General features: G+C 42.7%; 1 protein-coding gene and 2 pseudogenes across 2 annotated transcripts; 1 reads left to right on the top strand and 2 right to left on the bottom strand.

Moving 5' to 3' along the window:
• Positions 1 to 4235: 4235 nt before the first annotated feature.
• On the bottom strand, positions 4236 to 7974 carry LOC147924665 (meiosis-specific protein ASY2-like). Its single transcript, XM_087496878.1, has 3 exons — positions 7677 to 7974; positions 6911 to 7587; positions 4236 to 4952 (listed from the first exon to the last, which is right to left on the bottom strand). Exons 1-3 carry the CDS (start codon positions 7972 to 7974, stop codon positions 4236 to 4238), a joined length of 1692 nt encoding a protein of 563 aa, XP_087353004.1.
• Positions 7975 to 9992: 2018 nt separating this feature from the next.
• Positions 9993 to 10827, top strand: LOC147924664 (shikimate O-hydroxycinnamoyltransferase pseudogene; annotated as a pseudogene). Its single transcript, XR_015587509.1, has 3 exons — positions 9993 to 10445; positions 10525 to 10696; positions 10814 to 10827. The product of XR_015587509.1 is annotated as a shikimate O-hydroxycinnamoyltransferase pseudogene (transcript).
• A 425-nt stretch (positions 10828 to 11252) lies between these two features.
• Positions 11253 to 14102, bottom strand: LOC147924663 (uncharacterized; annotated as a pseudogene).
• Between the last annotated feature and the right edge of the window lie 84 nt (positions 14103 to 14186).

Genomic DNA, 14186 nt, shown 5'->3' with positions numbered 1-14186 from the left:
GATGTGATCGTCGGATGCCTTGCGGAACGGTCAGTGATGAGCGTTCTCGGTCAAGTTGAGCTTCGATCGGTTTCTCTCGGACAAGCTTCGGTGAACCGTCTCTGGGGGATAAATGACCGGTGGAAACAGGAGATGAACGCAAACCAACGAGTGGTTTGCAAGATCTCGAACTTGGCCTCGGATCTGGTCGAGTGGCTACGATAGGCTGCGAGAGGCTTCAAGCGGCTTCGAGTGGCTTCAACGCGGAGCGACGGTGGACACGAGCGGTTGCGAGAGGCTTCGAGCGGAACGTCGGTGGACACGAGAGGCTTCGAGGCGGAGCGACAGTGGACACGAACGGCTGCGAGATGATACGGTGGAGGTTGCGAGAGGTTGCGATGCGGAATGATGATTGAACGCGAGAGGCTGCGATGGAACGAAGATGGACTCGAGAGGTTGCGATGGACTCGAGAGGTTGCGATGGACTGACGATGGTTTGTGAAGGTGGATCGTACGACGACACGAGTGGTTTGGCTTGCCACTCGATATGGTCTCTAGCGAACGACGAACCCGGTTCAAGGCTTGCTAGGTTTCTCTCGATAGTCAATCCCGGATTGAGACTAAAGAAAGGAGTGAGACAAGATCAAAGAATCTCTCTTTGAGAAATGTTTTTTAATTTCATTCAAGTCTAAAGTCTACAAAGAGCTAAGAGAGGGTTTAAATAGCTAGGTTAAGAGAGGGGCTTAAGGACACCCGGACTCGCAATGGTCCGCACATTTGTCCTTTGACGTGTTCTTTTTGCAATAGAACATGTCGATCCCTTTGACAATCAAACTTAGCCACAAAACACTCTTAACGTTCAAAAGGGAATATTCTAGAGTTCAAATTAAAACGCAAAGCATAAAGGAAGAAAGATAACCATCTTTGGCCTTGACGCGGGAAACGCCTTGGCTTCGGACATTGTGAATTGAAGCTCCTCGCCTCGTTAAAACCTCCTCCGGTAAACCACTTGGGAAAAAACCCGGAGTGAGGAAAAAGAGTACGATTCCTCACTTACAATGACTTTGTTGTCTTCACCCTTGGGTAAGGGTGAAGACCATGCGAACTGATTCTTCAAGGTCTTCTTTGGTCGGGTGATGCTGGACGAACACTTGAACAAAGAGGTTGATCCTCTGCTTGGCGGCCTTGGCAGAGCTTCTTGATCTTGTTGTGGCTCCCGGGAGGATCGTTGGAACCTTGGCCGTGCAAGTTGCTGGAGTCTCGGTCGCATTCGGCGTGTCTCGGTCAGGCGTCTCGGTCGCGTCCGATGCGTCTCGGTCGTCTCGGTCAGGATCCTGTCCTGTGCTCACATCAATAATAGTACCGTAATGTACATATGATAATAGAGATATGACGAAAGCTATCAACCGCAAGTCTTCCGAGTTCGGCTCGATTCCCGCCACTAGCATTCTGGACGGTCCTGCAGCCTCAGAATGGGAGCCGGACCAGACAGATCGGACTCCAACGGTTCTTCCACCGCCAGCTTGCTTAGTTTATTTTGCCAGAACTGACGCTCCTGCCTTAGGGATTCAAGCCTTTCCATCAGCACTTCGGAGCCTGTGGACACCATATCCTCCAGAAAGGCACATGGGCCCTCAACCATGTGTCTTTCGCGGAAGATTTGGCCCGCCAATTCTAGAAATTGGCGTATCGCAGCAATCTCTCTAGGCAGGCCCGGTAGGCCCAGACATCCGTGATAAACGGGTATTCGGTCCCTTCTAAGGGTTCGATATCGGCTACGAGTAGATCAGGCACTTCCATACGGGCAATTTGTTCTTTGCACGCAAGCATGTTCAGCGAGCAAACGAGTCATGCGCCACTTCGCTAGAAAGAAACCTCCGGCGATCATCTCATCCAGGACTCGAACAGTCCCTTCCAAACGGTAGAACCAAAGGACCTGATCGAGTTTAAGGCGACGCGTCTTGAGGTGCGCCCCCAGTCTCTTGCGACGAGCTCGGTACCTTTGGAGTTCCTGGCGTAAAGGATCCCCCTCCGCACCAACGATGTTGATACTCGGAGCGGGTTCACGAGATAGAAGCGTCTCTGTTTCCTCTTGAGCGGGGGAATTATCCGACGCATTTGGATCACCACCGCTCCTGCAGCGGCCGTCCTTTCTTGGACCCTCCTCAACCACGCAGATTAGGTAGTTACTGGCATCTTTGTTAGTTTTGTCGAAGTTTAGAATGTCTTGAACCTTCCCAACCCTTCCCCTATTTTTACAAAATCTTGGAAGGCAACCGCCATTGATTCCACCAATCAGATTGTAGCAAGACTTTCGCTGCGTCCCGAGAATTATTTTAAAAGATCGTGCAAGCAATAAATGTTTCAAGACACGCGTCGTTTCAGAAAATAATAGATATATACATATATATATATATATATATATATATATATATATCAGTTTTCATTCCGATCTGGATTAAATATTCGTCAGTTCGGAACAAACTCATTCCAAGTCGAATATATTCTTTGTTGACACCCTGGCAAGGTGATCGACTCGCGTCACAACGCATTATTTTTCATACGTCAGGATAAGCCGAACTCAGAGTATTTATTTCGCACCTGACCTTCATCTTTAATACGTAGGGATAAGCCAAACCTAGAGTATTTATTTCGCACCCGATCTTTCATTTGTGGGGATAAGCCGAACCTAGAGTATTTATTTTGCACCCAACCTTTAGTTTGGACGGAATGGTTAGCCAAACCCAGAGAATAATTTCGCAGTCCGACTTCCAAACTACAGCGAAGGAGATAAGCCGAGCCCAACATCTCACCCTCCAAACAAACACATTCCGTCCTTAAGGGTAAATAGCCCACTTTCGAGGCCTAGATTGTTGTTTTCTACAATCATTTAACAAAAATTGCATGAAGTAAGCCGGAAGACGTTTCGCCTCTGGTACCTTTTTAATAGAAAATATAATAATAATAAAACAACGATCAAATTGCCTGCTACAATGCGGCGAAGTCTTATTTTTGCATCTAAATTAAAGGATCAAATTGCCTGCTACAATGCGGCGAGGTCTTATTTTTGCTTTTAAATTAAAGGATCAAATTGCTAAAATATGCTAATTCCGAACTAGCGCGCCACTGGCGGTAATCTCACGAACATTTGTCTTGAGTCGCTTCGGCATTAGCCACAACAGCCGTAGCCCAGTCTTCTCCCAGTCTTTGGGACGAGTCTCCAGTGCTCTGGCCTTCTGTTCGGCTTCACCGAGCAGGTCAGTATTTCTTTTCCTTTTCGCCTTGAGTATAGCAATCTCTGCTTCCAGATTTTCTAGCTGGAGATCGATCCTACGTCTCTTCATATGAAAGTACTAAAGGTCCTGTCTTAGCTCTTGATGCATGGCTTCAATCTGCACAAAATATAAAGAAGTCAGAGCAATAATGGGTTGGCTGTTCGTTGACAAAGAAGGATAGTTATCTGGCGAAAGAAGGTATGGGCCTTGGCGATATCAATCTCACTAGCACGCCTGTTTATGTAGAACAGCCTAATATCAGTTGGAACAAAGTCACCGATCAAGGCGGGATCCGTTTGAGTAGACCTCCGATTCGCCTCTCGACGGCACTCATTGCAATACGCAATCAAACACGGTGGCAAAGCAGCTATCCTATCAAACCCATTCTCGATCCAATTCTTTGGGTGGGATTCAAGCAATTCGAGTTTAAGCAATAATTCACGCTGCACTTGCTCCGAGGCAGCAAGTCGATCACAATATTCCGTATGACGATCTTCCACGGAATGGAAAAATTCTTCTAGGTCACGTCTTTCTTCCGGATTGACACGGAACATTAACATCCACGGTACCCGGATGTTCAGGTAGTAAGCCATTCCTCTCTCGATAGCCTCTACGTTCGAGAATGTTGGGACATCGTTTCCGGCGAGTGGGGATTCAATGCTGCTAATGGAACTAGGCATTGTTTAAATATAGAGTTTGTCTCGAGTTGGATAATTCTGAGACGATGCCGATCTATTTATATGGATGTGGGGAGAGGCATCTTTCCATTTCCATGAAATTGGAAAAGATCAGCCTTCTTGAGATTATAAATTTCCCCTTCTTACGAAAAGGGAAAATTCCGATAAATAAAAAAGACAAGTCCTTAAATGATTAAACCAAAAGAGAAAATGGGCCGGACAAGTCGGCAATATCTTTACAAGGGTTTTCCAAAACCCGGATTCAAAAGAGTTTATCACCAAAAACAAAATATGAAGGGAACGTTTAAACCTTCAAAGCATCAGACGGATCGGCTTGGAAAATGGCAGCGTTAGATCCATGTTGATGCCTCACGGAATCCGGCGCCGTAGTCCCAGGATGGAGAAGTTTGAAGCCAAGCTGATCTGGAGACATGACGAGATCACCCTCTCCCAATTCGAGAATGTCCATCGCGTCGACGGCCTCCTGAGCCTGTACCTTTTTCTCATTGATCTCCGCGATTTGCTCTTCGGGAATAACAGCCCCTTTTTCGATCAAATACTGCACCATCTCTTGAACTCCAACAGCTTGATTCAGCATGTCTTCCCCGGGACGAACTACTGTATCTTGCTCAACCAGATATGCTCTGACTTTATCGAGTCGAGTCTGTGCCTTCTTTGCTGTTCGCTCAACTTTTTCAAGACGATCTCGGCGGAGTCTGCTGACTATAGAGTCAAGTTTAGCCTTCAGCTCATCGTGCTCCTGTCGCAGTACGGATTTCTCCCCTTCAAGAATAAGCGTCTGGGAGTTCAGGTCGCTGATCTTCAGTTCGGACTGAGCATTGATCTTGTCTTTCTCGATAATGATGGCCTCCAGCTCCTTGATCCTGTCGTCCTTAGCCCTGCTAGTTGTCCGGATCTCTTCTAAGCTTTCCTTCATTTTTTCGAACTCGAGTCCAGAAGTTGATAGCGACTTCGCTCGCCTATCATACAATTGGGTTAACGCGTTGATTTTGGCGGCGGTCTGCAAATCCAAGAAAAACGCGTTAGTTCGCCTATACAAAATCTAAACAGCTTAAGGAAAACAGAGATACGAACCATTAGGTGGGATTCGGCGATGTCGAGGTATGCTTTTTCGAACTCCAATTTATCCGTTTCCGGAAGAATCCGACTGGAGATCTGATAACACAAATCTTTCTATGGTGGTATGGATATGATTAGAATGATGATAGAGATGATAAATGATGGTCAGATAGAAAGACAGGGGGTTTCAACTACCCTTATGTAGTTGTAGCATAAAGGATGTCAAACCAAAATTGAGTGAGATGCAAGCAATCAGGATATGAACACTTATCTAAGTCAAGCCAAATATGATGATGATTTGGAACTATCAACCTAATGACAAGTATGAAATGCAAAATGTAAAGGCTAATAAGACAAGATACTAAATGCAAAGAGAATAGACTAATTAAAGCAATGATGAAACTAAACAAATGAGAGATGCAAGACAAGTAATGAACTAATGCAAGGCAAGTAATAAACAGGATTGAACAGAAAACTAAGTAAATGCAACAGAAATGAAACTAAAATGAAACAGGAAATGAGACAGGACAAACACAAAACATAAACAAGAGACTCTGGGGTGAGCTTGAGCAAGCACTCGATCGGATGCTCGATCGAGTACTAGGTCGAGTTGACAAATGCGAGAAATAGAGTAAACCAAACAAAACAGAGCAAGACAAAAGTAAATCAAACAACAAGCACACAACAGGATTTAAACTAAGAAATCAATAGATTAGCAAGCTCTTAAGGATGGATTCATGGGCTGGACTTTGGATTATGGTCATCTAACTTGGTCAACAAATCTCAATCAACATGAGCTAATCTCTAGACAATGATCTCCTAGAACATGTTAATCCATTCTCATGGCAAAAACAATCAAGCTCATATATATCTAAACTAGTTCTCACATAGCAAAGAACATATAAAAGCAAGCATTAAGCAACAGATCATTTATGTCAAAAATCAAACAAAACATCTAATCTCTTAGCATGTTTAATGATAATCTCTAGATCTAGCCTTATCTAGCAACCTAGACTTTGGTGTGATGCTAAGAAGCTTAAAATCAAACCCTACCCTCTCGGTTATAGGATCAGCATAGAGTATATCTAGCCTAGAAGAGATCTATAACAAACAAGCTTGACCAATCTAAACAACCACAACCATAATCCAGCCTATCCCATCCCTAAGATCTAAGCACACTACTCACACATGCTAAACATGATCAATGAAATCATAAACCCAGAAAATAACGAAACTTGCATCATTAGAAAGATAAAGCAAAGATCTACAATATTGAAGAAGGAATCAAACTCGAATTCTTAATACTTTGAGAGATATTAAAAAAGCAAGTATCAAGGAATCTCTTGTTTTTCTTCAAAAGAAGATAAAGATCTAAGAAATGTAAAAAGCAAAAAGCATAAATTCCCAAAAGGGTAAATACTAGGTTTTTAGATTTTCTCAAAGGTGGCTCTCTCTGGTGGCTGCAGGGTACAAGGCCTTATATAGAAAAAGTAGTGGAAGCCCTAAAAATGCTAAAAGACATAATAGCTAGGCGACTCGGTCAACTCGACCTGGTGCTCGGTCGAGTGACCGGTCGAGTGACCGGTCGAGTTGACCACTTCTCTGCTTCTTCCATCCGGTCGAGTCCCTCTCTGCACACGGTCGAGTGTCTAGTCGAGTGGGCGGTCGAGTGCACTTCCGTACCTTGATTCTTCAGCTCTAACTCCCTTGCTTTCTTCTCTTGATAGCTTCACTCCTCTTCAGCATTGCTTCCATGCTCCTTAGGCTCCAAAATCCCCTGTTTATGCAAGAAAATATGCAAATACAATGCAACTATACTCTAATGCATGAACAGTCCTAAAGCTACACAATAATGACCAAAATAGATAGGAAAAGATGCAAAAGATGTGAATATACTACCCGAAAGATCAAGATCTTTAGGTTCCGAAAGATCAAGATCTTCAGGTTCCGAAAGAGTTCACCAGAAGCTGCCCGATTCACAACCAGAGGATCATCGCCAAAATAGTCAAAGTCAAACCGATTGGTTTTGTCATTCCCTCTTTTCACGCGGAATCGATCAGCTGATTCCAGTCTAGCTTCTTCGGCTGAACGTTTGCGGTTGACTATGGACTGCGGGTCAGAGACGGAATCATCTCCGATCTGCTTCCCTTTGTTTTGCCTCTTCTTCATTTTTCTTCTCTCCCCGACCTCGAGTAAGGGAACGTTTTGCTCGGTGGCTGGAGGGATGTTCTCCTCTTGAATTAAAGGGAGATCGCCCACATCCACGGGATCCTCGAGACCTTCTATATCTATGTTTTCCTCGTCGTTTCGAACGGGGTCAACATCAGTTCGGACTTCGACATTGGGATCCGGGTGTGTGATTTGAAGGTACATGGCCTCTATAACACAAGATCCAACGGGTTCTGAGCTCTGTCTTAGCGAACTTGCGAAACTTGGGAATTTTCTCCTAGCTTTACCCATCGCTCTTTCGACGCGAATGCGAGTGATAAATTCCCACCGCCGACTAGTACCGGACAGTAATGCGTCTCTGACAGATTTGTAACCGCGGGCTAGGCGTGTTGGACAAAAGGGGCGATCTGAGAGCAAAATAAAAATTCAAACGGGAAACTGAAATTAATTAGAATTGACATGATCAGTCAAAACATGCGAAAAATTAAAAATCTACCAGGATTTCCATTCCACACTCTCCGGTGAAAGCCTAGTGGGTTCTCGAATGAGTACTGGTCGACGCGAACATAAAAGTAGCGGGCAGCCCACTTTTTGAGGTTGCTAAACTTCTTGCCTGGGAGAAAGTTATGTTTCGGTTTCATGTTCACCTCCCAGTTCTCCTTTCTCTTTGATATCTTAAAATTCGACAGATGCTCAAAGCATTGAACTCTGATCTGAACTCCTACTTCGGCTGCAATAGTAAGGGTAGCGGTGAAATTACTGATACTGCCTGGGGCAAATTGGCAGATCGGCATCTTGCATCTTTGGGTGTACAGTGACAATAATTCCAGAATTGGAAACCAAAGACGGCATTCTCTAAAATAATCCTAATACAGGCAGACGTATCCACTCGGAGGGTTCCAAGGGCTTTGGTCATCTCGCGGGATTAGAATCGTGACACCGCTGTTCCCTAAACCGCATGAGTTCAGCATATTGTTGACCGACTTGATCGAACTCAGGGTTTTTTCGCCTCCAATCCACCCTTCGTGATCTAATTTAGGCAGAATGTCTTCGACTAAGATTCCCAAGGGAATGAATCGATCTTCTTCTAGGCGTAGATCGATGTTGGGTGACTCGGTGTTCTCATCCTCGTGCCGATCTGATCCCAAGTCTAAAGGTTGAGTTTGCGAGGAGGAAGCTCCAGCTGAACATCGGACCAAAGGAAGTTGGGCTTCGGAGTCCAATCTGACAGGTCCTCCGATCTGCGTGACACATTCTGGTGCGTGAGCTTTACGCTTGGAATTGCGCCATACTAGTTGATCGCATTTGATTTCCTGCAAGAAGTGCTCGCCATAACAGATGGTCGGAGAGTGCGGAGAAAAATCGGGAAATATAATAATAAAAATAAGTAAAGAGGAGAGAGAACAAAGCAGAATACCTTTTGTTGTTGGCGGAAAATGATAAATGACGAGAGGAGCTGCGTATTTATAGAGTTGAGTGGGTGGCAACCCTACGAAAAATCATCATAACCTACGCGACCTTTCAGCTTCCGACCTAGCAGATGTGACATACATGACACGTGTCGCCACGACAAAGTGCGGCGAAGCGGTACAAAATCCGGGTTATGTAATCAAAATTCTTTATGGTTCAGATCGGATATCTTATTTCCTAAAGTCCCAACATTCTAATTAATTCTCGAATATTCGGAACTGGGGAAGGACTAATTGTTGGTGCGGGATTCAGCACCCCCAACATACCGAACTAAACCAGAAAGATAATTCAATTACTTAACCGAGAATCCGGTTAAGAACCCAATTCAATGTTTATTAGGGGTCTGTTCGGAAGAAGGAGGCCCAGCAACGAAGATGGAGAAGCCGACTTCCCAATTTGCCCGACGACCGACTTGAAGAAGAAAGAGTAACTTTCTATATTTTAGCTCTAGTTATAAGGAAAGTTAATATATTCTGTAATCTATCAAAAAGTATAAATAAGGGAGAGACTTCTCCATTGTAATGAGGCAGAATCTAAGACAATAATTCAGTTCTTTCATTGTTCTTAACAAAACCCTAATTTGAGTTCTAAGAGATCTAAACCCTTTTCCAATTTCAAAGCTTAGATCGAGTTTCTTGAGAGATCGCTTCCTTGAATTTGTTTCCCTCACTAAACAAATTCATTGTGGAAACCTAGTTTATACAATATGGCGAAATGTTTGGTATTAACATGGCATAATATACAGCTTGTGTCATATATCTCTACATGTACTACAAGAATATTGTGCATTAATATCATTAGACGATAACGATTAACATAGTTATGCTATAGTTGAAGTTTGGCTCCTACTTTTGTAGAAATGGTTGGATAGATGTATATATAATTCATCGCATTAATCATATAAACAAAACAATACCTCTTTGTAGATAGCTTGCATGTGTTATATCTCTCTTATTTCCCCTAATTGCTTTTGCAATTTACCAGAAATAGAACAAATAATTTCAAATTAGTGCTCCTCTAATTTTGACTAAACTAAACAGTTAATTTCAAAGTCGGCAAGAAGAGGGAGATGGAAAGAAGAAAAACGGCGACATTCAAGAATCAAGAAAGTTAATGCAAAAGGGAGACATAAAACTGCATTGGCGGCAAAAAAGTTATGGAAGTCTGTTTATCCAAAAGAACCATGTGGCCTTTCTTTAGTTTCTTATATGGCTAGAATTTTGCCAACGGTCTTCTGAATATTCTCTTTCTTTGATCTTATCTGCATCATAATATGTTCCATCCACTTACTATATATATACCTCCATTTTCACACAATTTTTCGAATCGAAGTCATCAAAACATAAACTTCTTTTGCGTTTGATCTTGTAACAATCCCAACCCAACTATGAAAATTAACATTCGAGATTCCACCATTGTCCGGCCTGCCGCCGAGACCCCTGTCACTGAACTTTGGAATTCCCACGTTGACCTCATCATCGCTAAGTACCACAGCCCCACTGTCTACTTCTACAGACCCACCGGCGCCTCCAATTTCTTTGACCCTCAGGTACTAAAGGACGCTCTTTCCAAGGCCCTCGTCCCCTTTTACCCCATGGCTGGTCGCTTGAAGAAAGACAATGATGGTCGTATCGAGATCGATTGCAATGGCGCCGGTGTTCTCTTTGTCTTCGCCGATACTCCCTCTGCCATCGACGATCTTGGGGACTTCGCGCCTTCCCTCACTCTCTGCCAGCTTATTCCCAATGTCGATTACTCCGTGGGCGTCCAAACTTTACCCCTCCTCGTCTTGCAGGTGCCTTGTGTTCTAGGTTTCTAACTTTGTCTTTCTTATAGTTTAGCTTAGTTTTATCCTTTGTTCCTTGATGAAGTAGGTGACCTTCTTTAAATGTGGGGGAGCTTCCCTTGGGGTTGGCTTGCAACACCACGTGGCCGATGGTTCCTCTGCTCTACATTTTATCAATACATGGTCTGACATGGCCTGTGGTCTTGACCTTACCATTCCACCCTTCATTGATCGGACCCTCCTCCGCGCTAGGGACCCGTGTAAGACCCCGACCCTAAAACCCCATACTCGGACCAAAACAGGCCGATAAAAATTTTCTAGGGCCGACAAATTCTATGCGATAATTAACTAAGTACAACAGCGAATATGAATAACAGGTGATATAACTTAAAACTTGAGAATTCATTAAACAAAAGAGGTTCAATTCATCCTTAAAATAACATAGGTCTCATGCATGAAGAATAACGAAAACTAATAAAAATAACGCCATGAATATTTCTACCCAAAGCCACTCGTTAGTTAAACGGTTTAATTCAGTTTTCGTAAGCAATATCTTTATGCTATAATAAATTTTGTTATAGCAGGATTCTAGATGCGATTATAAGTGTTTTGAGAACATTGTTTTCGTGTTATTTTGATATTGATCCGGAACCTGTATTAATATTAAATCCCTAATTCACCATTTCACAATCAAACATAATACATAGTATATAACACAAGTTTAAAATCCATAAGGAACAAGACAAGTCTGAAAATAAAAACAAATCCATAAGATAGATTGTAAGTCTAAAGTAGGAGACAGTAAACGTCATGGTTTTACATGATGATCACTTTGTCCTCTGGCCATGCAATGACTGTGCCAAGGGCATCTTCCATCATCTCGATTTCTTCTAATGGCCTCCAAACTTCTGCATCGCTTACCTTGACAACATCTACCCACACTTTAACTGCATTAGAACCCAAACAAACAAAGTGAACCTTTTGGTCTGGATTGTTTGTTGCCCATCGTCCTTCAGCAACAACCAGCTTCTTTCCCGTAATATCCATCAGTCTGCACTTCTTATTTTCCTTTGAGACAACTTCATTGATACGCTGTAATGCCAAATAATATAAGCCAACCAACAATCATATGACTTGACAGAAACAACTTCATAACATATTGAAAACATTTACCTGAGATTCCTATGAATGCGGTAGAGTTTTCTTAGTTGGAGAGCCTGGACCTGTTGCATCCTCAATAGGACATGTTGCTGCTGATTTTGCCCCTGCTGTTGATGTAGAACCTGATGGTATATTAGTTGATGGAGGATTATGTATAGGAGAACTCTCGCCATTCTGACGAACAACATTATGGGCAGGCCATGCTACATAAGTCATCAAACAGTCCTCCAGGTATGTCGTGTCCATTGTAGGCCTCCATATGAACATGTCAGGTTGACACACTGAATCCACGAATACTTTAACAGCTTTTGGCCCAATAGGAAGACCATTAACTAATGCAGATGGTTCTTGTGTGTGCCAACGACCCTCAGCAACAATCAATTCATCCGTAGACAAATCTAGTAGTTGACATTTGTTCAAGGAACTTCCATGTAGGCCCTGTCATACACATTCAGTAAAACACAATTCAAATTAGAATATAGTAAAGGAGAAGAAATTGTCTGGAAGGCAATAAATGTTACCCTCAGCGCAATGTCTTCTATTTGGATCTCTTTATCCAATATAACACATTTATCTGCAGGCCATGCAATCATCTGTCCAACAGCTTCCGCAATAGTAAACATTTTAATTGCAGGTCTCTAGAGGAAAGCATCTGGTTTCGAAGCAGATTCAACCAACACTTTCAGATCCGTAGGGCCTAGACGAGAGTCATTCACTATGTCATCAGGATCAGAAGAAAGAATACGCCCCTCAGCAATGTTTTCATCAGTGTCAGACCAATCAACCAACACACACCTAGGGCGTATTTTTTGTTTACACTCTACAAATGTTGAAGTTGAAAATAAACATAAGTTAGAAATTTAAATAAGCTTGAAGGAATAACTGATCATATATAATAAGAATAAGGAATCGCTTACTCTTGGAGCTGAGTTTTCACCAATTTCAGGCTCTAGTCCCTGTAATTTAAGAAAGCAATGTCAAATTCCATTTAATAAATTAGCAAGTTAATGAATACTTTGAGAATTGTCAATGTAATTAACTAACCTGCTTCTTTAAATCCATAATTTTTTTTTGCAACTGATTGACCTGCTTTACTAACTGAACTTGCTTCTCTTGCATGTCAGCCATACATTTGTTCTTAATTTGGAAACAAGCTAATTTGGTCTTACTCATGCCTCTACCCATTGCCCTCAGTATACCAGGATTGTCAGGTCCCAAAAGCAGGGAGAGATGATCTACAACTGGATTTGTTGTACTTGTTGGACCATCAGCACCAACCAGTTCAGCTGCCTTTTTCTGCATAAGAGGAAATACACAACATTTAATGGGTAACAAAATAACTAAGCCACATGCCAATTTGGAACTTACAATCTTTTCTGCGGCATTCGTATTAACTGGTGTACCATCCTTTTTGGTACGCGACTTGACCCAAACCTTTAGCCTTGTCACTTCAGATGATCCTCGCTTTCAACTTTCTGTGAAAAAGCAACACATCACTTATCAAGGTAGATATTACCAGATCAATAAACGTAGATGGTAGTATGCTTACCATTTCTTCCGTTAGTCTGACCATTCCTTTACGACTAGTAGTGTGAGGGATCTGTTTCTTCCTCCTTTCTTTAGTCGTGTCACTCACAACCTAACATTTAAACATGTTATTAACCATCACTCAAATATTAAACTTACCTAATTTAAAGACAATACCTTAAAGGCTTGGCTTGTTTTTGTTTTCACAAATTTACGCCAGTCGAGAGGAGAAATGTTCATTGGTCTCAGATTCATCCTCTGCTGGTTATTCTTAGCCTCATTAAGCTGCCTGACAATGCGTGACTTGTATGCCCTCCACAGATTTCCCATCTGCTTCATCACAGCAATCCTTTGAAACTCTTCATCAAGATCAAATCTTGCCTGCACTCAGTTACCATTAACATGTAATTATTAAAATTAGCATGTTCTAAATAAACAAAAGCATATTTTAATGAAATTGTTACCTGTACAGATTTCCAGAGAACTGTTTTCATATCTTCACTAACTTGCTTCCAATTATCAATTTTGATAGGAACGTGTTCCCGTGCCAATGCACCTACGTAGGATGCAAGCTTAATTGACCATGGACCATAAGGCTCTCCCATGAGGGTGTAGTCAACTCTTACTCGAACCGTTGGATCCTTGGCGATGTTTTTCATCTTTGTGGGTCCTCTCTGTCTCTTCGCTTGGCAGGACGTTCATTTTCATCATCCATTTCAATCTCACCTACATGCTCTTCCTCATTTAGCTGCTGATCTGCTACAATCAGGGGCTCCACAGGGCTGCTGGGCTGCTTAGCTGCTACAGTCTAGGGCTCTTCTTGCATGCTGGGCTGCTGAGCTGCTACAGTCGGGGGATCCTCATGGCTGCTGGGCTGCTGAGCTGCTACAGTCGGGGGCTCCACAGTACGAATATATTCTGGCTCATCATCTGCTACCTTCTTTTTTTTTTTGCACCCTTTTTCTTTGGTCGACCCATATTAATTCACCTACATCAAAGAAGAAACGAGTTAGATCCTATTGACGCTAAACATATATCAAGAAAAAATTCACACAATGAGTT

The sequence above is a fragment of the Camelina sativa genome, chromosome 17, assembly GCF_030686135.1.
Source record: "Camelina sativa cultivar CO46 ecotype springtype chromosome 17, ASM3068613v1".
Classification (NCBI taxonomy): domain Eukaryota; kingdom Viridiplantae; phylum Streptophyta; class Magnoliopsida; order Brassicales; family Brassicaceae; genus Camelina; species Camelina sativa.
This window is presented reverse-complemented; position numbering and strand designations above follow the sequence as displayed.